Source organism: Parambassis ranga, chromosome 16, assembly GCF_900634625.1.
Source record: "Parambassis ranga chromosome 16, fParRan2.1, whole genome shotgun sequence".
Lineage (NCBI taxonomy): Eukaryota > Metazoa > Chordata > Actinopteri > Ambassidae > Parambassis > Parambassis ranga.
This window is the reverse complement of record NC_041036.1, coordinates 12,408,953-12,432,794: the sequence shown is the minus strand read 5'-3', so window position 1 is coordinate 12,432,794 and position 23,842 is coordinate 12,408,953. Positions and strand designations below refer to the sequence as shown.

Here is a 23,842-nt window from a genome sequence, read left to right as displayed (position 1 = left end):
ACAGCAGCCGAGGACAGGAGCCCTAAAAAGAAAAAAAAAGATGCACTGACAGAAAAGAAATGTTATGTAGACTGATGATTAGAACCCCTTCATGATTACATTGCCTACCTTGTATTAAAACCAGGACTAAAACTGCCGGCGTCACCTCTCTTCTGTCCATTTTGGTCTGACGACTGTTTTGCGAATTCTCCTCTATTATAGGGGTATATTGTAGGTCCAGCCCCCTTACCTATAGTAGCAAACAGAGGTCTTATCTGCAGGTGTTCCTGGTATTTTAGTGTTTTAGTATTAACTCATGTCAAACTTACAAAAGCTGCTTACATTTTTCTGTTTACCAAACCGGGAAATTCTGCAAAGGGTCAATTGGAAAAATGATAAATTGTGACAGAAGGTATGCAGGAGCAGGGGTCGTGTGTAATGCTATTGTGTCCTCTTTTACATACACACTACACCTGCCCAATCTTAGTGTATGCACATGACATATATGACTCTTGTCTGTCTGTGTCTGTGTGATACAGCTTTGTGTAGTCTTTTATATACTCAGTATACTGATTCAGTGATATGTTATCATCACATATTCACACAATGAATCTTACACTAAGAAAGGCTCCTGTTTTACATGAAGGATGCTTTCACAGTATCACTCAGCAAACACCAGCGCCATGATGTAAGCTGGTACAAAGTTCAGTATCTGAACACACCTGTGACACACACACACACATCTGATTGTTGTCCAGGTTGTGTGCTGGGCGTGTGAGTAGCTTTAAAAGCATATTCCACAATAAATGGTTTCATATAGAATTTATTGGCAATGTTTGACTGGCTTGATCTGATAATTACTTCCAAATTAAGATATTTCCTGACTTTTTTTGCATGTCTTGCTCCATCCAACTCATGTGTAAACTGTGACTCTCAATTATTGCTAATCAATTAACAAAGTAGGTGACTGTAGGTTACAGCTAGCTGTTTCTTCCTCAGTCAAATTAGCACCAATAACACATTTCATATTGGAGGGAGAATAGAGTCATTAACACATGTGCATGGTTTCATGCTCCTGGGTTTGAGACCTGTTTTCTGTTTTGTTTTGCAAGTTCCCTTCTATAGTGTCTTCTGTTGGGTAGGCGAGGTGGGAGGGAAAGGGGTGGGCAGTTTCATGATCCTCGTTTCTTCGGAGCTTAGTTTCCTGTATGCTTGTGTAAACTTAAGTTCCTTCCAGTTTTATAAATTTCACACCATGTTAACATAAAAAGTTTACTATAATTTTTAAACATAAAAATCATAGCAAACTAGTGCAGAAATATTGCCGGAGATCTGGTCAGAAATCTGACATTAAACATGATACTTGATTGAGTTCAATGATCTGGTTATACAGTCCTCATTGGGTACCAGTAAGACAGTGTTTATCAGGCAGGGCAGTAATCTCTGCAAAGATAAATATACAGAAGCATCAAACATTGATAATTGGAAATAACATACTTAATAAATACATGGACTAAACTTGCCACTAAATTAGCAGAGTGAAAATAGACCTTGTTTTGAATGTAGTGCGCACACCATCTTCACACAAGGCAAACATAGTTTTAACACAGCTGTAACTAAACATACAAAATTCATTTATTTATGAGGAAGTTTATTTTCTATATGAGAAGTGCTGATGCTGACTGTAGATCAGTAGACTGTGTGGCTCACATCGGTGTATCAGTGGAGGAAGTAAGCTTTCGAGTAATAAAAAAAAATATTCTGGTCTCAAACTCTGGTCACATGACACACTGGTCTCCAAGAGGCTGTTTAATTTTGCTTTTTGGATACACTTAGCTCAAACTAAACATGACCAGCACCAATGATGCAATGATGCCCTCTGCTGCACAAAAGTTTGTATTTCCTCCTCATAGGGAATTCACATGCACATGTATGACAGTATATTATTATGGTATCAAGATGATAAACATCACATCCTGACAGTTCAAAGAGCTTCTTTCTCATAGATACCACAGTTGCATGTTCTGTCACCCAAAATATTTTGCACAGGTATTACATTCAGTAAGCAGTAAGCATTATTTAAAATGATTTGCCTCAAAGAGGGATGTTTAACTGAGCCAGCATGCTTTCAGAGAAACGAGGAACTGACCAAGTAATCAAGTTAGTACTTCCTGTTAGAATTTGGCTGTAAATTGACTTTCACAGATGAAAATCCATAAATCCATAATAATGGGATTAAATATTGCCATTGTGATTTAGTTGCAGAAAATTTGGAAATTTGGCTCTTGTCAATGTCGTGGTCTCTTGAACAAATGTTTTGAGGTTCCAGTGCCTGTTCAATTACTCTTTGTGAAACTGCTGCTGCTCCTTATCATTAAAAATGATGGCAGCACTGAAAGTCAGTTCTGAGCTCTTAGTCCATGATGCAGTTCTCACTGGTCAGCACATTCGGGGGGGTCCAGAGTTCTCACTGTGACATCTTTACATCTTGTCATGCCTGTAACAGGGATGTTTTTACAGTGTGTGATTCTTTGCTGGGTTTTCGCTCTGCAGTGGATTAGGAATCCTGGTCATCATGATCACATTGTTAGTGATGGCGTTGGCCGTCCCCCCTGAGGCCTTTGAGCTGTGCTGCATACTGACTCTGTCGCCGCTGGTCTGCTCAGGCTCTGCACGGCGGAAAAGATGTCTCATGGTGGCCTGGAAGCAATAAGACAGTGAGGGAGTGAGAAATGGACAAATTATGGCTGAAAGAAAGTATGACAGGTGGCAGAGAATTGAGATGAGTGGAGTGGATGGGATGAAGGAGTGAGGAAGACATTCAGGAGAGGTTTACCTGGAAATTATTAGTAACAAAGCAGTAGACAACAGGATCCATGCAGCTGTTTAAACTGCTCAGAGTGACTGTTAAGTGGTAAACAATCACATGATGAGGCATATCAGGGTAGAAGTACACCACCACCTACAACACAAAGGAGACAGACTAGGCTGAAGGCTGCACGCACAGTGAGCATGAGTGGCTTCATGTTGGAGAACACATAAATTGGATTTTTGTGCCAACATACAGACTTTTTATGCTTTAACTTTTCATCATTGTCAAGAGAAATTTGGATTTCATCTTTTTAATCAAAGTGACTCAATGGCCTCATATCAGTATCATATCTGTGGATATTGATATTAAAGACATGTGCTCTCTAATCATGATCATTTCAACATGGGTTGTACTTGAAATTTACTCACCTGTCTGACATGGAATGGTGTGAAGCAGACAGTGAAGATAATGAGCACTGTTGTTAGCAGCTGGACAGCTCTTCTTCTCCTTTCCCTGAAGCGGTACAACCACCAAGGTGTCATGGTGTTAACTGTGTGCCTTCAATGGTTGAGCTTTATTAAATGTTGTCTTTTATTCTTACATTTACCTGCTTTGCTGCATCAAACGACGGTCTGCTAGGGCCCACATAATACGCAAGGTGAAGACCACAATGATGACGAGGGGCAGAAAGAACTCAGTGATGGTGAGAAAGAGGAGCTTAGAGATAGAGCAGCCTGTTTGCTGGAAAGCGGTGGAGAGGAAGGAGTACGTGACCACGATGGCAAAGAGCCACACAGAAATACAAACACATTTGGCCACACCGACGTTCCTCCAGCGGCGGGAAGCTTCAACCTGCAAGGACAAAAGACAATACTCAGCATCAGTTTGCCAGGGACAGGCTTGGACAAGCATGCACAAAACTCACCTGCACAATGGCGAGATAACGGTCAACGCATATGCAGGTTAAAAACAGGATACTGCAGTACATGTTGACAAAGTAGCTGAAGATGTGCAGGTAGGAGCAGGTGAGACACGCTCCTCCACTGTAGTAAAGCAGGATGCGAGTCGGCAGAGACAGATTCACCAGGAGGTCTGTCACTGCCAGGTTGATGGTGTAGATCACTGAGGTGCTCTTTTGCTTGGTGCGGAAACAGAAGACGTAAAGTGCGACCATGTTGAGCACCATGCCCACCTGGAAAACGAAGACAGAATAAGAAAAGTAGACCTAATCTGCCAATGAAGTGTAGAAATAAACAGTGGAAACTGCCTACCAGGAAAATGAGAGAGTTTATGACCATCAGTGCAATCCAGAGGCCATAAAAGTCATTGTAGAGCCCCTCGTCTAAATGTGCCAGCCTTTGGAGATATGCTTCCATGCCACTTGTGTTAGCTGGACTGACTATTACAGACGGGAGGGGAAATGAAGCGTTGATGAGAAGCCAGGACTCGGTGCTGTTGAAGCTCATCATAGTGTGATCCACGCTGTTGATGAGATACAGGGTGGCGGTGAGTGAGCGCAGAAACTATCGAACAAAAATCACACATTTACTCCACTAACAAACTGCTCCAACATAAGAAGAACTAATTGTGCTGACACTTGGTCATCAAGCTAGAGACATAGATTCTTGCTATGGGTGCCATTTTTACTAGCTATATTTATATAACTTACATGGATGATGACGCTGTTCCCTATATTTGCACTCAGTAGCATCAAACACACCCATGAGCTAGCACACACACTTTCCTGACATCTAGTTGCTGTCTCTGTGACCTCAAGAGTGGTTGTTACTGTTAGCAGTCACACTGATTTAGTCACTCAATATGTAGTTTATTTGGCCAGCTATTTTTAATCTAGCTCTATTTATTTTTTGCTACAGTAGGGACACTAAGGATATACACATATTTAATTCCAGCTGTTAGATCTTTACTTTTAGTGTAACTGTCTCAAAACAGACTTATTTATTGTGGCCAAGATGTGACTTTTTCTGCACCTCCACTCATTTTGTGTTTGCGTGACTCTGATATCACAGCATGACCGATCCTGTTTATTTACCTTTCAAGAAAGATTGGGAATTTTTCTCATCACTTGTAAAATAAACAAAAGAGGGAAAACTGGATGAAATCTGTTTGTGTGCTGACAGGATATTTCCAGCTTCCATGTCATGATCTCCAGTTTGGTTGGCTTTATTTACTTCCATCCTTGGCTGTGTTTTCCTACTCTATTCAGTTTTTTGTGTTTTGTGATCCGTCTCCTTGCATTTCCTGTTTTATTTTGAAAGTCGTGTTTCCTTGTTTGCTTTACTTCCTAGTGTGATGACCTTCCCACCCTAATGTTTCTCAGCTGTGTGTTGTTACCTTGTGTATTTCTGTCTCGTGCTTCCCTTTGTGTTTTCCAGTTTGTTTCTGGATGCTTTTCTGTTATATTTTTGATCTCTTGGTTAAACTTTGTTTTTGTTTTTGTGTTTGCTTTCTGTTTTTGACATGTTTGTAAAGAGCTTTGTCAGCTTTATTTATTAAAGCTCGCCCTTTGTTTAATTGATCTGCCTTTGGGTTCACCTTCGGAGCAGTGCTGAGCTGTCTACAACCTCACAACACGTTAGATGTGGTGCTAAAGGCTATGAATGAAAATGTGAAATACAACAAGCTAGAGGCAATGTCATCTGCAAGGGGTTTTTATCTCATGTCGCACTCTCACAGTTTACCTTTCACAAACAGATCCTTACATCAGACCCTTCATGAGTCCTTCCATGTATTGTTTTCAGCAGAGGTGCCAATCGAGGAAAGAAGAGGCTAACAGACGTGATGTTACAGACAGCAGAGGGCAGTCAGTGACAGTCTAATAACACAGTGGAAGATCAATTTGACTGTTTAGAGGATTTACAGTGGAGGAGTGTAAATGAGATGTAAAATCTACTGATTGATCCAGTAGCCACACTTTAAACATGATATCCTTTGTAGCCTCTCATTGAGTGTGAACCCAGAATCAGCTGGAGGCTGCCGTGTTAACGCGTGTTACCGCATCCTTCCATGACAAATGCAGTTTAATTGCTGATGGAAAAGTGGCAGAAGCCCAGCGTATTGTGTTGTGTATGCTCATTGCTCACAACTAATCTCTCAGCAAAATAATCATCCGGCTGATGAAAAATATTTAGCCTAATGAGAATAACATGCTCAGTTGAGGGTGAGGCATGAATAATGTGATTCATCTTCATGAACAAGACCAGTCCAGCCACAGAACATTAGGACCACTGAAGGAAATAAATGGTTGTTTTCACAGTGACATCCCCCTGATATTATTCAGCTTATTGGAGATAGTTCATCATCATTAACGCTGCTAACGAGTTTTACGAGTGCTGCTGTGGGGAAATTGTGTGCTAAACTATTTACTTCTTCTCTTTGGAAACAAATAGCAGTGACACTTTGGTATTTGGCAGTGATAGATTCAGCTTCATTACAATGATGTGAGTCAGAGCATCCTGACTGTATCCAAAGCTAAAGGATAAACATGGATCTAAGTACATTTTCAATAGATTTCTTGTGTCATTCCAAACAAGTTTAGACCAAACTTTTCAAAATTCACACTGTGCACCAGGACAAAAAATGAGGGCAGAGTCGGGAGAACTCTGTCGACTCTCACAATCAAAAACTTTTCAGCATAATAGAGAGACGCTAAGTGACCCAGTAGCTACATGACGATCCTCATGGTGGAAGGATTTAAAAAATTCTGTGAATTAAAAAGATGGGCGCTGCTCATCACCTGGTTTGTACCGTCCATATAGTGAAGCATGGTGGTGGTAGTATCGTACTTTGGGGTTGTATCACTCAATATAACAGAGAGCAGTAAGGGGTCAAAGGCAGCCAACTACAGAGATATCCTAAAAACCTTAATGCAGTGAATAGCATCAGGACATGTCTCTGATTGTCTTTAACTTTCTGTCCAATCTAGTCTTCCAGGGCGAATGACGGACCAAAACCAGCTGTTTAAAGCCAGTGGAGAAGTTTTAGCTGCACTATAAGAACATTTGTGAAAAGTCTGAATACATCTGTGCGTGAGTATGCACACTATGGCACAATTCATTAAAAACGACGAGTTGCTGTACGGTATAAATAGGCTATGAAGTATGGAAGAGCACAGCAATATACTAGAATAAACAAATGCCATACCAGTCTATACATCACTGTTTCCATCATTCTGCTGCTCTCCTTCTTCCAGCATGAAAGACGGCAGTGATGTAATGGCTGTAAAGTGATACTGAGAGGAGAACAGAGGGCCTTGAGGCAGATCACAAATAACACTGTCCAAATAAATTCCAACAGCGTGGGAGTCCTATTTGTGTGTGTGTCTGTTGGAAAGCCCGAAACATACAGAAAGAGGCAGAGAGAGACAGAGGGTGGGACTGTGGTATACAGATCTCATGCTGTCCTGCATCAAATTATAGCTTTACAGAAGACCCCTCAAGGCAAAACTCAACATTTTTGTTGCTGCTGTAACTCTAATTTTAGAGATTCGTGCAGGCAGTAGAAGCTAGTAGGAATCTTTTCATGCAGCCTGATGGGATAGTGTGACAATTTGTTATTTTATAGGTCAAAACGTTTTGAACTTGTATGCATTCTTTTTGTATTTATAGTATGTGCATTTTGTGCTTGACTGAAGGTGCATATGGGCTTATTATGCCGTTGTTTTAGTAAATGTGTACCATTACTGTCCTTGTTAGTGATGTGATAACACATTACTTTGATGGAATATAACAATAAATAGTTTTATTTGGTTTTGATAATAACTCACCTTGACTCCAAAGATGCTCCAAGTTTCTGTGACCTTTGTGTCGTCAGATCATCTTGGAAACCTTTATATCATGGGTGACTTTTCTGTTTTCAGTGTGTCAGTCATGTCTCTCCTTCTCAGGTTCCTCGGGTCACAATCAAGTCTATTCAATATGCAGCAGAAAATATCCTTCCTGTCTTCTGTTTCTTATAGGCGTCTCTCTAAAGGTGAAAGAAAAGCACAATTGTCTTTGTGTTAAGTCTCCATTCTTCTTCTCCTCCTCTTCCTTTTAGCATCATTTTCCTTTTCTTTCACTGGCTCTGTCTTTCTGCTTCCCTCCCTCACACGGTAAAATCTTCCCTCAGTTTGGTCCACAGACAGGAAGTCTCAGTATGTGTTTACATTCTGTTGGGACGTGCACATGTGTGCCCATGTACTCCACACACACACACACACACAAAGTTCTTTTCTGATTTCAGTCTTCAAACAACAACAAGCGTGAACTGAATGGAGGAAATAGTACCTTCTCAAGAGGATCAAACTTGGTGTAGCTCCTAATATTTAAACTCAACTAAATGTGCCACTGGAACTGATGCTGATCATTGTGGTGATTGCAGCGACTACAACTTAAACGTATGAATCTAAACAAATGTATGGCTCATCAGTCTCTTTATAACAAGTCCCTGGTTTAGTCCTCCATCCATCTCACAGAATAAGGCAGGTTTGTGTCTCTTGGCTTCCTGTCTAGAGGCTCATCATCACTCAGCTTGTCAGCATTTCTCGGAAAGATCCGGAATAACGGATGTCAGGAGAAGGCCCATGGATCAACCTGTTACTGAGGATGAGCTCAGAGAGAAGGTGCGGGACGGGGACGTGAGGAAAAGACGACAGAGAGACAGTGATGGAGCATGTCTGTCTGAATGTGGAATGACAGATGCACAATTATACTGTACTGTATACATATGGTTGAGAGAATATGAGAATATGAGAGTATGGAGATGGTACAGCACCATGAGGCCCGGCCCAGGGAAGGCTCTGTTTATGTCAGTCTGGATATTGATGATAGAATGAGAGATGATGGTGTTTCTGGACTTTTTACTCCATTCCTCCATCCTCAGACAGTGTGTTTGTCAGAAATGAGAGGGGAGTGGATGGAGGATTATAGAAAGCTCACTTTTTTGGCAGAGGTGGCCGGTTTCCTTAGTTTGATGGAAATTATGAAGGGAGATGCAAGATATTTGAACAAATGTAGCCTGTTAGTCCTTCCTATAATATAATGGGGTTTGGTTATAGTTCCTGATTTATTTTGAAAGTCCAGTTTCCTTGTGTGTCCTTGTCTGCTTTACATCCTTGTGTTTTCCCACCTTTGTAATCACCTGCCCCGCCCTGATTGTTTTCACCTGTGTCTTGTTAACCCTTGTGTTGTCTTCTTGTGCTCCCCTTTGTCTGTGTTGGATCCTGCCTTGTTTGCTGTGGTTATCCATTTTCTTCAATCTGGTTTAGTTTTTTTTTTTATTGTTTGTTCTTTGTCATTTTGGGGTATCCTTGGCTTTATTTTAATGACTCGTCTTTTGTTGGACATTTTTTGAACTTTACACACAGGCACACAGTGTTGGGGAATCAGTTTAAAAAGTTATAGATTTGGAATACAAATATGAACAAACATCTTCAGTTACATTTACTATAGGAGCTATACAATGTTTTTATAACCTCTAGATAACAATGTCTTGTGTATTCTGTAGTAAAATACGTTAAAAACACTCTGCAAAGTCATGACGATTGTTTAACCAAAAGTCACACTCACAGGGACCATACACACTCACACACACATACACGCCTCCAGAAAGTGTATGATTTGTGGAAGACCTGCTGTTTAATTCAATGTCAACCTGACAAAATGCAGAATCACAGCCTTTTATTCAAACTACAGGTTTCAAATCTATGAGCACACACACACACACACACACATATATATATATATATAGATTCTCCCTCTTTCCATGTATGTATATATATATATATATATATATATATATATATATATATATATATATATATATATATATATATATATGGAAAGAGGGAGAATCTTAGCTGGTTTTCTGCTGTTGGTTTGAATTCCCAGTAGCAAAGTGGTACAATGTTTGTCACTTTAACTAGTTTAATAATTTACTGAACCTTTGTTGTCATCGGCCTCTGTAATTATGGATTGTTTCATAGTGACTGTATGGAGATAAAATGGAGACATAGTAAAAGTTCAGTTACTTTATATGTTTATCATTTTCTTCTTTTAGTGGCTGTTCTTGCTCCAACATATGTTAAGTGACAATATAAGTAATTTTTAAAACAGATGGAATCATTGTGTAAGAGCAACTGTATGTGACTGGGTTCATCATTTAGGATTTCAGAAAAGTGAAGCAAAAACAAAAATCAATCTTTGCATGTTTATTTGCAGAGACACAGATTAGATGGTGGCACTAATCATACAAACAAAGAAAATTCCATCTTTTCTTCTTAATTTGAATATATACTGTATTACTATAATGGCACTTCAGGTAAAAAAGCAACACACTTGAATTACAGTTCCGTACATATTGTATTAAAAAATATATACATTCATTTCTATATGATTCTCCATCAAGCAGTAATTCCTGACAGATTTAGGCCCCTTTGGATAAAAATAAAGAGCATAAATCACGCTGTAAAAATTGATCAAATTCAGCTCCATGCACATAGCTAAACTAGGATAAAAAAAACTCAGTGGTAAAAAAAAGGTTACAAATCCTATGTGCTTCTTGCAACAAAACAAAATACAGTTCAACATACAATATAAAGTACCTGAGTATGATTGTATTACTAACACACCTTCCTCCCAAAGTTACAGTAGTGTTTGAAAGTTTCTCTTTATCTTATATTCTTAGCTCCTCCAGGTGTAAGGCACGACGTGTCTATTGTAAACATGCTATTATCATACTGCATAATACATCATCTGTTTCCTGCACTGTAGACTAGTGATTTTTATGTGTTTGTGCAAGAAAGGCAGCAAACAGGTGACACGAAGTAAGAAAAACATGGTGCAAGTTGTAGAGATATGTGTTAGTCAGCCTCTGCTCTGTAGTGCAGGACGTAGTAGTCATGGACGTACATCAGGACGGCGATTGGCTGGCCGATGATGAGGGACATCCACACCGCAGCATTGCCATAGTTACCACGGAGGAAACGGCCAACGAACCAGGCTAATGGAAGCTGTAGGTTCAGTAAAAATAACATACTAGGTGACTGTGTGTTACTGTTTAGACCTATTTATATTAAAACAGTAGAGTTGAGTATATCCTCAGTGATGTGCTGGGTCTTACTTGTGCCATCATGCCCATGAAAGCCCAGAGTCTGAACATCCGGAGAGGAACACTCACTAAGTACTAACACAGACAGGAAAACAAAAAGCATCATTCAGCTGTCTTCTCTATTAAATACAATCTGACCATCTGCAGTGTACAGTCTACAGCATCAACATATGCAGGAAAAGCTCTTACCTCATGGAAGAAAGCTGACAAGAAGAAGACAGCTGATTGGCTGACCATCTTATTGCATCCTCTCCTCAGCAGTGGCTTGTAGAAGTGGCTTCAGGTCAGACAGGAGGACAGATGTTCAGATGGGTGGATACATAGATGAGCAGATGAATGAAACAGACAGACAAGTCATTTTTATAGCTTTCAGGTGCTCCTCACAGACACTGAAAAACCCGTAGTATAAAGAAAAAACAGTGACATGCTGACAGAAAACCGCATAAAAACCACTGCAGCATTGTGATTACAATGTCTTTAAAATGTTTAATATTATTAATTATTATTTTTATTATTTAATATATATTATTAGTATTTGCTCCTGTTGCTGTTTAACTACATGTGGAACTCACAGCAGCACCCACAGCATTTCCTTTAATCACAGCCAGATTAATGCTTTTCCCAAATACGTCAGTGTGCCTTGTCGCCCTGTGTCAAGTCAATTGTGTTCCCATTTTGTGTGAATAATTTACCGTAGACACCATTTGTGTACAGGGATATTCCAGTTCTGCCAGAAATATGTCACAGACTCAGAATTCCTGAAAGAAGAGTCAGAAAACAGGATGCTGGAGCATTACAGGCTCTAAATAATGGATTCAATTTAATTTGATCAAAGTTGAGCTGTGCATGCAGCTACTCTGAGCAGCACAGACCGTGATGGACCCAGACGCTCAAGGACCTTCTGGGTCTGAGCAGGACAGACCCTGACGGTTCAACACACCCCATAAACGGTACACACATGGACACACACAAACATACCACCAGTCCTTGTAAAACTGTCTGTCTCCAAAGCGCAGCAGCTCAGCGGAGAAGTTCATAGATGAGTGGAAGAACCAATAGAAAAACATCAGCCACAGCAAGTGATTAGGAACCTGCACAGACACATGGAAGACGTACATAGACATACACAGTCAGGTCTATAAATAATGGAACAATTACAAGTTTCATTTGTTAATGAAACACTCAAGATGTGTGGGTCCTTTTCTGCAACATGGAGTGGCGTTCTTACAGCATTTTTCTGAATGATGTATACAGTCCAAAATTCACCCTGCTGCTTCCATCAGCAGTCCCTGTTCATTTAGCAGACATACATGCCCATGTCACAGCACTGCCTTTTTCTAGCTTCTCTTTTCTTGAGCATAACCAGTGGTCTGCACCTTGTTGTGAAGTCTCTGTATTTACACCGATAAAGTCATCTTTTTTACTGAAGATAATGACAGACTGTTGTGCTGGCTGCTCCCAGTGTTTTTGTTTTTTCACTGATAAGTCCATTTGTTTTTCCAGCCTAATGATGGCTTCACTTGCATAGGCACCCCTTTAGACCTTATTGCTCTAATATTTATGGACGTGACAGTACACTGTAACTACACAACACAGGTCCACCTTAGAACTCATGGCCTGGTGTCACTGTCACCACTGCAGCTGTGGTTTTATTCCTTTATATAATCATAAAGGCTGCTACAATATGTTTTGTTGTGTTTTTACTCACAGCTAATCGTAGAAGTCTCTCAGTCATCCTGGACAGATCCATGTCCTGGTGCAGAGGAGAGACTTATGCATTAACAAATACAAAACAACATTTCATATTGACGTAAGACCTTCACTCTGATTTTGCCTTCCTTACTTCTAGTGGTTTCATGGAGCTTTGAATGATGGGGATCATCCACTGATAGGGAGAGAAGACAACAAAGTCAGATAAACAAGAGAAATGAAAAAGATAAATCACAACTAACGGAATCATGATCAGATTGTACCTGTTGAGTGAGACCAACTAACAGCTGGATGAGGAACAGCTGTGGAGAAAGAGTCAGGGAAGTCACTATACAGTCATTTTTAAAGATTAGAACATATTAAAAGTGGATTTATTGAGAAGAGACATCCATCTCCATACATGGAGCAGGTACTACTATACATATTAGGGTCGGTATGAGCTTAATCATACCATAATTTACCATAGTATTTATGACAATATTGAAACACCATTGCATAGCTGCATATGGTGGACAGTATAATACGGCACATATTAATATTATGAAATAGATTTTTACACTTCAACCTCTTGATAAAATATATCAGTGACATGTTTAGCACTAACTACTGTAATCTTATACCATTGCAAAAGTAGAATCTTACATTTATAGAAATGTGAATAATGGGAGTTTTTCCACTTCAAACACTGAACTCAATGGAGGACAAGCAGCAAGAAGAAAAAGTCCAGTTACCCTACTTTAAGCATTTGAATGAAAAATGACCTGGATGACTGATAAAATTATCAACAAATATAAAAATTATTTTCACTTAAATAAGCAAAACTAAGCTATTTCACAAAAGAAAAATCCATTACCCGAAAATAAATCAGTTAAAGCTTTCTTTAAAGGTGCATTCAACTGCACTCCTGAGCACATACATCCCTCATTATCAAGGAGCTGCGTCCTGTTTTCTGTGCTGACTTAAACATACAGCTACATTTTATTTTTACTGGCTGATGCTGACATGAAAAAAATCCTCACCATCTCAAACAGTCTCCTCAGCAGGAAACTCATGCGGATTTTTGGAGAGCGGGGGAAGTTGAGCTCGTAGCAAAGAGTGGGAGCAAAGACAAAGTAGTACATATCTGCAGAGACAGAGAGGAGGTCACTGACGTTGTTGGAATATGTGACAAAATAAAACACAGGCAGCAAAGACAAGGGAGTTACACAAGTACCTCTGATGGTGAGGTTCCCGGGATAACACACCTTATGGTTACCACTGAAGTGCTGTTCTGATGGACCTTAGGGCAGAGTATACAACATAATGACATTGCAAATACATGTATTAATAAATATTATATAGTCAAGCAATTACATTTTAACGAGGATGTTGAAGGGCAACAACTAAGAGCTGCAGTGTAACAAGGTAGCCAGCAGATGTCACTGTAACAGCATAAGCAAGATCTTTTTAGGGTTTGTGTTAAATTACGTCAAAAAATAATTACACACCAAGCCTGAAGACAATTTTATCTCACATATGTTTTATGGTATAACCTAAGTCATACAATCATATGAGATCTGTATAAATGTGTGACTTACATGACAGTGACCTGGCCAGTTTCTTAGCCTTTACTGTGCTCAGCTCTCTGCACCACAAGTTGACATCTTTATAGGAGTACAGCTTTAGGAAGAGGATGGTGTAAATACCAAGTACAAAGGCACTGCCAACTGACAGGGAGAGAGGGAAGTGATGGTTAACAAAGCAATGTGGATAAAAGCTGCGGAGCAAGAAAGAACATGTAATCAAACGACATGAGAAGATGAGAAGCAGAGATAAGAAGAGGAAACCAGGGAGTGCCAGTGAAGGCTTGAAAATACTGAGGATTAACAGAGGAAGAAGCAAAGAGAAAGAGGAGGAGAAAGTGAGCCAATAGTGTGTGTGTGTGAGAGAGAGAAATGACAAGCTGGAAAGAAAGAGAGGAAAAAAAGACAGAGATGAGGTATGAAGGAAAAAACAGAAGTGAGACACAAAACAAGAGAACGTCATTTGATCTTGAACAAACAACAAAACAAGCCCAGCAAAATAAATCATCTGAACTCAGAGCAGTCTAACTATGCCAAGGACATTATTACAGTCACCATGTTGTGTGCACACTCATACAACTGAGCCAATGTTTATGGGCCAATGAGTGAAAGCTGATTCAAAGGCAGATTAATAGACATATTTTTAATTGTGGATACACACACACACCAGCTACACACCTTATCTAGCACAGCTTTATCAATAGTCACCATATGCTTGAGAGGAGGAGATCATGCAAACAAAAAAACAAAACAACAACACACACACATGCAGTAAGAAACACACAAATAAAAGAAGCCCATTGTGCCAGCAGGGTGAGGAGGAGGTCAGCACACCTGGCATCAAACCACAGCCGATCTTATCCATTAACCATCTGTCTTTCTGGCTCAGTGTGGCTTCTAAACAGCTAGATTGTCTTCCAAGACTGCTACTGTAGATAGCAATCATAGAAACACACTCAGAGGTGGAGACTTAGCAGAAAAGCATTCCAAAGGAGCCATTCATTGTACCACAAATTACCACCAACACTCACAAGTTTTAATTCGAAAGCTATTCTATTTTTGCTGTTCCTTCTGAAAACAGTACTGCTCTTCCAGGCTTAGGAAAAAAAAAGTTCAAACTGGTTCAACAACAAACACACCCTTCTTTCAAACGTTGTGCAGCAAAGACAATGCAAAATCTAGGATTTGAATTTGGCTATGTAAAATCCAAAAGACATCATATTACCAGGTGCTATAGTTTAATAGTTCCCTGTAAATGCAGTGGCTTCAGAGGATTTTACGTCAACATGCATTAATTTCCTGGAGTCTTGCATAATCACTACTTGGGTAATCCTCACCCTTTCCCTAACTGTTAACAGATTTACATCCCCACACCATGAGTAATACCAACACACACACACATACACCATATTTGTATACACACACACCTGCCCTCTGTCATTGCCCTTCCTGTGTGAACAGCAGCGCACAGAACAGACAGACAGAGCGACGGACTCCTTCACTTCTTTCCCTCCCAGTGAGAGAACAGATGAGAAGAGAAGAGAAAGAAGAGAAGTAAAGCTGAGATAAGAGAAAAAGCAAAGAATTAAAACAATAACTAAAGCTGGAAGAGTAAAGTACGGCCTCTGTGCTAACACTCTAAGCTAAATCACGTTTCAAACATGAAACACTCCTACTGTGGAACAAGTGTGTGTAAAGTGGCAAATGTCAGCATGGCAGAGAAATGTTCAACAATTTCAAGATCATTACACGTTCAGGTTAAAAACGATGTTAACCTGCTAAACAAGCAAGTCGACAAGGTGGAATAATGAGAGCTGGAGAACAAAACCAACATTAATACAAAGCAATGAAAACACGCAGTGTTCTGAAAGGTTGTGTCGACGGTTAGTAGAAGGCAGCCATGGTTTCTGTCAGGCAGCCTGATGAAGACAGGAGAAGGTGACCCTTGGATGACCCTGCACTGAAAACCACACCCACTTTGGCATCTCCCCTCCTCTCCTGCCTTGTCCTTTCCTTTCCTTTTAGTTCACATTTTCTTTCCTCTCTGTCCTCCTCTTCTTCCTCTCCTCAGAGCCAGCTGGAAACAATCCAGTCATGACCAACTGGTCCATTACCACTAACCGACTCCAATTATGACTGTATAAGAGATGTCTTTTACTGCACTATCAAACTGGCTGAGTGTTTCTCTGAAGGGCAAGGATGTGGATGTCCTCTTAATCTTTATAATGCTTACATTACATTCCATTTCTTACACGTGAATATATTGTAACCTACCACTGAATGGATGACGGTTTAGATCATCTCAGATATGTTCTGATATGTTGTTAAGAAGCACGAGTGCAGAGAGAGTAGAAACATCTTACCTGGGGTCATGGAAGGAACCAATAGGACCACTGCCGCAGGGAAGATTAGCATATTTGCTAAGTTAATGCAGTGGACCAGAAATCCCACAGCTTCACTGAACGAGCCCTGAGTAGAAACAGAAAAAACAAGAGGACAGCTGGAGCGTTTACGTCAAACCTCAAGAACACCATGTTGTCCCATTTTTTTAATGACGTGGACTGGACAAACATTCCTCCTTGTTTCTTGCAGATTTATAACTTTATTTGTGACCTAATTCAAAAATACTTACAAAAAAAAAACAGCAGCTAGAAATAAAAACATTAAACATTTGTTTGTTCTGCTTTTTAACACACCACATTTTTAGTTATGGTGGCCTAGTTAATTTTGCAAAAAGCTCTTGATGTTCCATATTCATGCCAAACAGACAGAGCATAACTGAATATGCCCTGAAATGCAAATGGTGAGACTAATGTTTCATTTTTACCACTTAACATTTGCAGATGCAACTAGGGAGGGTCAGCGAGTCAGTCAGTTTTACAGAACAGTTTTAGAAAAATAATCCCTCCTGAGAAAAGTGCTCTGAACTCAACAGTCCGGTTTAAATCCACAGTGCTCTGACGTTAGAGTCTGAGCAGGGTTTCTCCACTCACCTTAGACAGCTGCCTTTCCGTGTAGAGCGCCGCCGCAATGAACACATTGGACACTGTCAGACATGACAAGAAATTGTTGTCAGTTTTTTTTTTTAAATATGGAATTTTTCTGCTGTATTTTCACTGAGAAAATGATTTTGACTCAGCAGGATTCAACTATTTTAGTCATAAACTTCAATCATTTTGTTTTTAATTTGACTTTTAATGATATGATGGCTTCGGTCTGATTGTCTGCTGTGTTTTCAGCAACATACTGTCACACACAGTCACAGGCTCTCACATGATTAAACAGCAACACCTGATGAAAGAAATGAGGCAGCAATAACCGAGCATATGTGTTTCACAGCACACACCAACTGCTAGACAGCTGAGGGACTAGGCAAGCATACGGGAGTGCATGCACATCCATGCACATACACACATTCACATTTTTACATTCAGTCTCTTTCCTGTACTTAAATCTATTTAAATTTAAGGACTGCTGCTACTTAGTGATGCAGTGTGGATGGCATGGAATTAAAAGGCAGGCATAAAGTGCTGAAAGCTGGCCATTATAGCAAATTGAACTGTTATGTGTGGGGTTTGTTATGGGTTGTTTTGTGGTTTTGTGGAGGCTCCTCCTTCACAGAGTTGCTGGGCGTGGTTTCCTGCTGGCTGGAGTCCGCACACCTGGGTCTGATCTCCTTATTTCTCACTCTTTATATGCTGGTGCTGGAGTTCAGACCAACGCTCGATTGTTTGCCGTCTTTGGTAACTTTCTTGCTGCTGTTTAACCTTGTGTTGCAGTACTTAGTGATTACTTGTTGACATTTGTGTCTACATAACGCCTTTTGACTAGTTAAGTGGTTTTTTGTCCATTTTGTACTCCTCCCAGGACTTCCCTTCTATGTAGTTGCTCCTCCAGCCAGCCTCAGCCAGCCACGTACCCACACCACTACTCAGCGAACACGTTTGGAACTGTTTTACTGCCTGTTTGCCTGCGGTCTGCTTTTGAGTTCTAAACAAGCAATACCTAACATTAACCCCAGCATTGGGGTTAACAGTTGGAAGAGGGCAGTTAAATCTGCTGTAATGTCCTCCCTCTCTGCATTATCCTGTTTATATCATGGCTCTATTCAAGAAATCAAAAATTCTCTGATCTTCCAAAAGTAAAAAAAAGATAAGTGAGGATAAGTAAATCAAGTAAATCACCTATACAATATAGCATTCACATTTTAGAAAATTTTTGTGACATTGCGCCAAAGAATGGTTTTCACTAGCAGCTCTCATTATTATGCTTTCAATAGCTGCCACTAATACTGCTTCTGTGTGGAGCAAAGCATATGTAGATGTGCTAAATGAACTTAAGGAAATCACTGGTATGTAGATTTCTCATTAGCTTGACTAGGCTGAGTCACACTGATGACACATAATTGCAGCAATTGTTACATTTAAAGACCCTAATCAGTCACTGGCATGTCAATCCATCTAATCTAGACTGAGCAGATGTGTAAACTGTCAAGCATTTTGATTACTGGGAGGGTGGAGGGTTGGGGTGGAGGGTTATCATTTCACTATCAATATCAATACAACTATCTGAGCATTGCAGTTCCAGATCAGATAAATCACACTCTTGCAACTGAGCTCATGGTGTACATGGTGCCACTGGGATGCACTTTGCGTGCCATAATTACACATTTTATGTCATTTAAAGTCATAAAATTGCATGCAAACAGAAAGAGGTTTTGGACTGTGCGGTCCTTCATAGATACTTTACTAGTGTGGCATGATACCAGGCTGATCAGTCTGAAGAGTGGAGGCCTCAGGAAATGAATAAGATGCTACAGATAATGCTGTTTTTATCTCTTTTGAGCAGAGCAAACTACTGATCTCAAGCAACATCAAACTGGAACAAACACGTCCATTTAGCACCTGTTAGACACACATAAACCTTTCATCAGCTGTAGTAGCTTTTGGGCAATAATTTGGAAACAACAAACCTATAACATCACTCAAAGGCCGTTTTAAAGTATCAACCTTCTCAACTTTGCTGGAAGGCTTTGTCAAGTGTAGACTACACGTTTGGTCTGTGTCGGGGTACTTGTCTGTGGGAGTATGTGTGTATAAGTTGCTGCAGTGAATGCCCTGTGGGAACGAGCTGCTTTACTGTCCATGCTGTAAACAGACTCTCCCATTCTCTCCTCCTGCCTCTTACCCATCGTCTGTGCAGTCATTTACCTCAACTCCATCTACTCCCTCTCTCTTTTCTCCTCTTGGCCCATGTTGATGCAGCACTTCAGGTCTCACTTCAGGTCTCTTTTTCTCTTCCTACCATCTTCGCACCCTGTTTACACATTACACTCACTTAATTTTCTCTTCCATTAAATGCCTCTCATACACTCCTCTTCCACATCTCTCTCTTTCTCTCACTGTTGCTCCCCATTTCTCCTTCTCTCCACCCTCTCTGCAGGAAAGTATATAGTGTGCAGTATATAGGGCAGGAGATTGTCCCTCTGGAGATGCTGCAAGCTGCACCACTGCAGATTTTTACTGCAATATACCATAAAAATAAATACTGAAAAAGTACAACATGCACCTGTGTGTGTATTAAAACAGGGCACTTCATAAATGAGGCAGATCACATAACCTCCACCATGAATACAGAGGATTAGTTTTGAATACATAAGCAGATTTCTGACGTGGAAGGTCTGTATGTAAAATATACTTAAATAAAATTAATGATTTGTTTGCATGTAAATGTTGCACAAAAGCATATTACAAAATTACCTATCAGAAGACATGCTGCTGGCCAGCTGTAGGGATCATTCAGAAACAAGGAGATGACCTGAATTGGGTCGACCAGAACACCGTACCTGACACACAAACACAAAAAAATATTGCATATAGTAAGTTAGTGGTAAATAACTAATTCTGATACAACACTCCTTTCATTTTGTTTATTTTATAAACTTTTTAACAGCAGGTACTTTTGCTTCTGACAATCCATTTGCCAAGTTTCGGCTATACGCTAAAAGCTGAACAACCATGACTCTGACCAATCGTCCTATTATTTAATTATATATATTTTATAAACTGTTATCAATGGTTCTATTTATCAAACTATATGGTATGCTGGGTTAATTTTAAGTCTCCATAAAAGTGTAACTCCACTCAGCTACATTAAACTCCTGTGATCATTTATTCCAAATTAAATTATCTCTATTTATGAATGACACCTAAGTACAAGTGGTGTTGGGAGGCTCTTAAAATAATGGTATGTACTCACCCTAACAGATTCTCTAGGAAGAGGCGAGCATTACTCAGCACCTGTAACAAAAAGGGAAAAAAACATCTGTCGTCTGCTTCTGTTATTTTACATTACCGGTAATTCTCCTTATTCCTTTTTTCTATCAGTGCACTTTGCCACTTTAAATTACCTGGTCCTCCTGCATCACTTCCCTCCTTACTCTTCCCATCTGTTGCTCCTCTCTTTCCCACTTCTCCCTGTATCCCATCTTGTTTCTCTCCTCATCCTCTTCCTAACTTCTATCACACAAAAGCTCTTCGCTCAGGAATGAGACACTCAGAATAAATAAAAACCTCCTATTTGTGTTCAAGGAGTGGATTAATAGAAGGCCTTAGTGGCCTTACCGTCTCCTATATTCTTCTTGCAGGTAAGGAGGAGCTACAGAAACACCAACATTTCATTCATTGTTAATTAAACAAATGGATTAGCAACAAACCTTACAAAATCTGCTCTGACATTAAATCTCGAGAGATGATTTTATTTAGTATGTTTCATACAAACAACATACTGCCAGTTTCTATTATTGATAGTACATGAGACAAAGTCTAGAGTAGTGTGCATGTCTGCAGGTATGTGTCTTACCAGCATCACCACACACCAGTTGAGTATTCCTCTGTAATTATTGTAGCCACTGGTCGAACTAAGGAGGGACTCCTGTGTCTTATGGCAGCTGCAGAAATAAAGCAAAGGGACAAATGGCTGAAAAATCTTTAGGACACATTTGTTTTAGCATTCATTGCACCTCAACTGAACAAAAATCAGAAAAAAACATGTGTGAGTATAATTCCAGAAAACACAATATGCTCAAAGCCCTTTATGTAATTGTTGAAGCAGCAGCTGTAAAAAAAGGTGAAAATGATGTAATATTCAAACAATGTGGTTCCCCTTAGGCCCTTTATTGATACATAGATCAAGTGTGTATAACTGTAAACAAAGAAGCCTGATAACAGCTGATATTTGACTATGCACAGATGCAGGAAAGCTGGTTGTTGATGTTATATGTGAACTTCACTACTTTACAGGCATTTTTTTCAGGTATGACAGTAGTTTGCTCACTTTAATTCCACTGTTCATAATGACCAGGTGGAGCAGCACTAAGATGTGCTTAGTTGAGTAATATCTTCATGGTTATTTGCTAACTAGTTTGTAAAATATTGTAAAAAAAAAAATATAAACATGACCTAAAGCCATTTCCATGACATCTGTTTACTATTACTGAGGTAAACAACCTGTTAGCTGTGGCTCTCTCAAACACAGTATCAGTAAATTAGAAGCTCTTTGTTATTATATAATTGGCCTGACGTAGATTAAGCTAGCTCATAGTTGAAGTGGGGTAATTGGGGCTCCCTGTTGGTGACTCCCCGGAGCCGTCTCTACCTGTCAGCAGGCTCCCAGGCTCCAGCCATAGAGGGTGGCTGCTACAGTTTGTCGCTGTGCCTGCAGCAGCGGTGTGTATGGATGAATGGGTCGTTCAAATCGACCCCAGACGACTCTGCACAAGCGAACGCTACTTTGACACGGTAATAATTAGCTTATTTAACATTAGCTGTTAGCATTCTGTTCTATATTTACCGGCAGAACAAACAGCTCCAAACTTTGCTCTCCTCGGTCCTAACTCACCTCATTCTGTCACTAAAGTCGTTTCTGCGTTTCTTTTTCTCACTCTTGGTTTTGGGCCGAATTGTTTCCAGTGAACAGTCAAGTTTTCTGTGTCCATCGTCTATGCTAATATCAGCGGCCAGTGAGCTCAGACTCGCCGCTGTAGACCTGCCGTTCACCGGCTGCAGGCTGACGCCTCTCCCCGCTGTGATAGTCGCCCTTCTCCTGCGAGTTATGGGCCCCGTGGCTGTGTTCCAGTCGCCCATGATGGCAGAGAAGCACACAACTGTTAACTCACAGAAGCTAGTAAACTTCGGATAAAAGCATGGCTGGGTGGATAGTAAAGAGAGGGAAGTGAACGGGTTGCAAAACAATCCGCCCAAAGCTCAGATTTCCTCGGAGTTGACACAGAGGTGGGAGTGTGTGTTCATTACGCGGCACAAAGTGAGAGCAGGCGGGCACTGTAACACTGTAAAGGACAGGTGAGCCAGCAGAGGTCTGCGGAGTCTCTGTGACTGCAATCTGAAACACAAAGCTGACAAAAGAGACCATAAAAGTCTGTTAGGAGCTGTCATTATTATTGCAGATTCGTTTTTTTGTTCTTTTATGTGAGCTTACATAAAAACATTATATGTACTGGGTTGGTTCTGCAAATGGACTTTTGTCACATAGGCCAGATTCAGACACGGGACTCATGTCTGAATGGACATGAGAACAAATATACACAGCTCCTAAACAGATCTTTGCACTCAGTCATCATTATTATGATTCTGGCTCATGGCTCCTTCCTGCTCGTCTGAACAGTGCACAGGCCCTCAGATGTTTTGCTGACTACCTGGACCTCTAGATTTTAGATTTGTTTTGGTTGTCATCTGTTATTGTTACTGAATGTGATCAAACATGTGCTATGTTGAAAGTGTTACTAGTTCCAAACCAGTGAGTGAGATTGTTGTCTTGACTTTAATGGAGGAGTAACCAAGCATTCATCCCAATCTGGTGCCAACACATGAAGATGCCATCAGATAAACAGAAAGAAGTGAATGTCTGAAAGAGGCTAAACACTCCAAAGTACACGCCTGTGATGTATTATAAACAATCAAAGCCTAACACTATTGACTGAGTATGAATTGTCCAAAGGACTTTAATCTTTGGGGTCTCTTTCAACCATCTTCACTGTAAGACTGGATAAAACAGGATCAATAAATCACACCCAGTGAGCTACTAAACTCTTTATCATGAAAACACACTTTCTGTCCTTTCTAGTTCTATATGCTTATCCATTTTAAGGTGAGAACTGATCAGTTGCATTGATCCAACTTTATCAGTTCTTACTGTCTATAAGGTTGTCTTTTAGAGTAACGAGCCTTTCAGAGTTGCTGGGATAAGAGACCTTGAGGAGTGATCAATAAGAAACTTATGACCAATTGTTTTACTCCAAACTGAACTTCATTTCATAGATTTTTTTCAACAAACCAATTGTTTATTTTGCCAAAGATTGACTAGCTGGTCTAAGAGCCATTTGGCTGGAATATATTTTTTAACAACTTCTATTCATCTTCAGCAGGGAGGCTAAGCAGTGTGATTGGACTGAGGAGATGTCTCAGAGTCTTTTCTTTTAGCCTGACGTGAACCAGTAGAGGGAGTCCAAGACTTGAATCCTGTTTCTACCTTTTGGTGAGTCAGATATTTTTCTTTTTCTGTTCCCGTAAAAGTCTGCAAAGTTAAATCTGTGCCTCCTTGCTATCAGTCTCAGATGAGCAAATATATGTTTTAATAGAATACAAGAATGAAA

General features: G+C 40.1%; 2 protein-coding genes across 2 annotated transcripts; both read right to left on the bottom strand.

Annotated features, from left to right (window-relative positions):
- Positions 1-2,229: 2,229 nt before the first annotated feature.
- gpr20 (G protein-coupled receptor 20) lies at positions 2,230-7,823 on the bottom strand. The gene is made up of 7 exons (XM_028426132.1): positions 7,578-7,823; positions 4,063-4,273; positions 3,717-3,983; positions 3,399-3,643; positions 3,220-3,304; positions 2,816-2,941; positions 2,230-2,679 (listed from the first exon to the last, which is right to left on the bottom strand). The coding sequence occupies exons 2-7, from the start codon at positions 4,258-4,260 to the stop codon at positions 2,494-2,496; spliced, it is 1,107 nt and encodes a 368-aa protein (XP_028281933.1). The 5' UTR covers positions 4,261-4,273; positions 7,578-7,823; the 3' UTR covers positions 2,230-2,493.
- Positions 7,824-10,020: 2,197 nt separating this feature from the next.
- dgat1b (diacylglycerol O-acyltransferase 1b) lies at positions 10,021-22,478 on the bottom strand. The gene is made up of 17 exons (XM_028426089.1): positions 22,072-22,478; positions 21,034-21,121; positions 20,431-20,471; positions 19,932-20,017; positions 17,166-17,218; positions 16,536-16,641; positions 14,188-14,316; positions 13,824-13,889; positions 13,630-13,733; positions 12,874-12,912; positions 12,744-12,785; positions 12,609-12,653; positions 11,879-11,991; positions 11,593-11,658; positions 11,090-11,177; positions 10,913-10,975; positions 10,021-10,802 (listed from the first exon to the last, which is right to left on the bottom strand). The coding sequence occupies exons 1-17, from the start codon at positions 22,314-22,316 to the stop codon at positions 10,653-10,655; spliced, it is 1,524 nt and encodes a 507-aa protein (XP_028281890.1). The 5' UTR covers positions 22,317-22,478; the 3' UTR covers positions 10,021-10,652.
- Positions 22,479-23,842: the final 1,364 nt, after the last annotated feature.

Bases quoted from the DNA above. Each gene is read 5' to 3' on its own strand.
- gpr20 (XM_028426132.1), bottom strand. From the start codon at position 4,260: ATGATGAGCTTCAACAGCACCGAGTCCTGGCTTCTCATCAACGCTTCA. The intron at 3,644-3,716 runs GTGAGTTTTGTG...TTGTCCTTGCAG, and splicing joins GTTATCTCGCCATTGTGCAG to GTTGAAGCTTCCCGCCGCTG. The intron at 3,305-3,398 runs GTAAATGTAAGA...GTACCGCTTCAG, and splicing joins CGTTTGATGCAGCAAAGCAG to GGAAAGGAGAAGAAGAGCTG.
- dgat1b (XM_028426089.1), bottom strand. From the start codon at position 22,316: ATGGGCGACTGGAACACAGCCACGGGGCCCATAACTCGCAGGAGAAGG. The intron at 14,317-16,535 runs GTAAGATGTTTC...TCTCCCTGTCAG, and splicing joins GGTTCCTTCCATGACCCCAG to TTGGCAGTGCCTTTGTACTT. The intron at 13,890-14,187 runs GTAAGTCACACA...CTCTGCCCTAAG, and splicing joins ACTGGCCAGGTCACTGTCAT to GTCCATCAGAACAGCACTTC.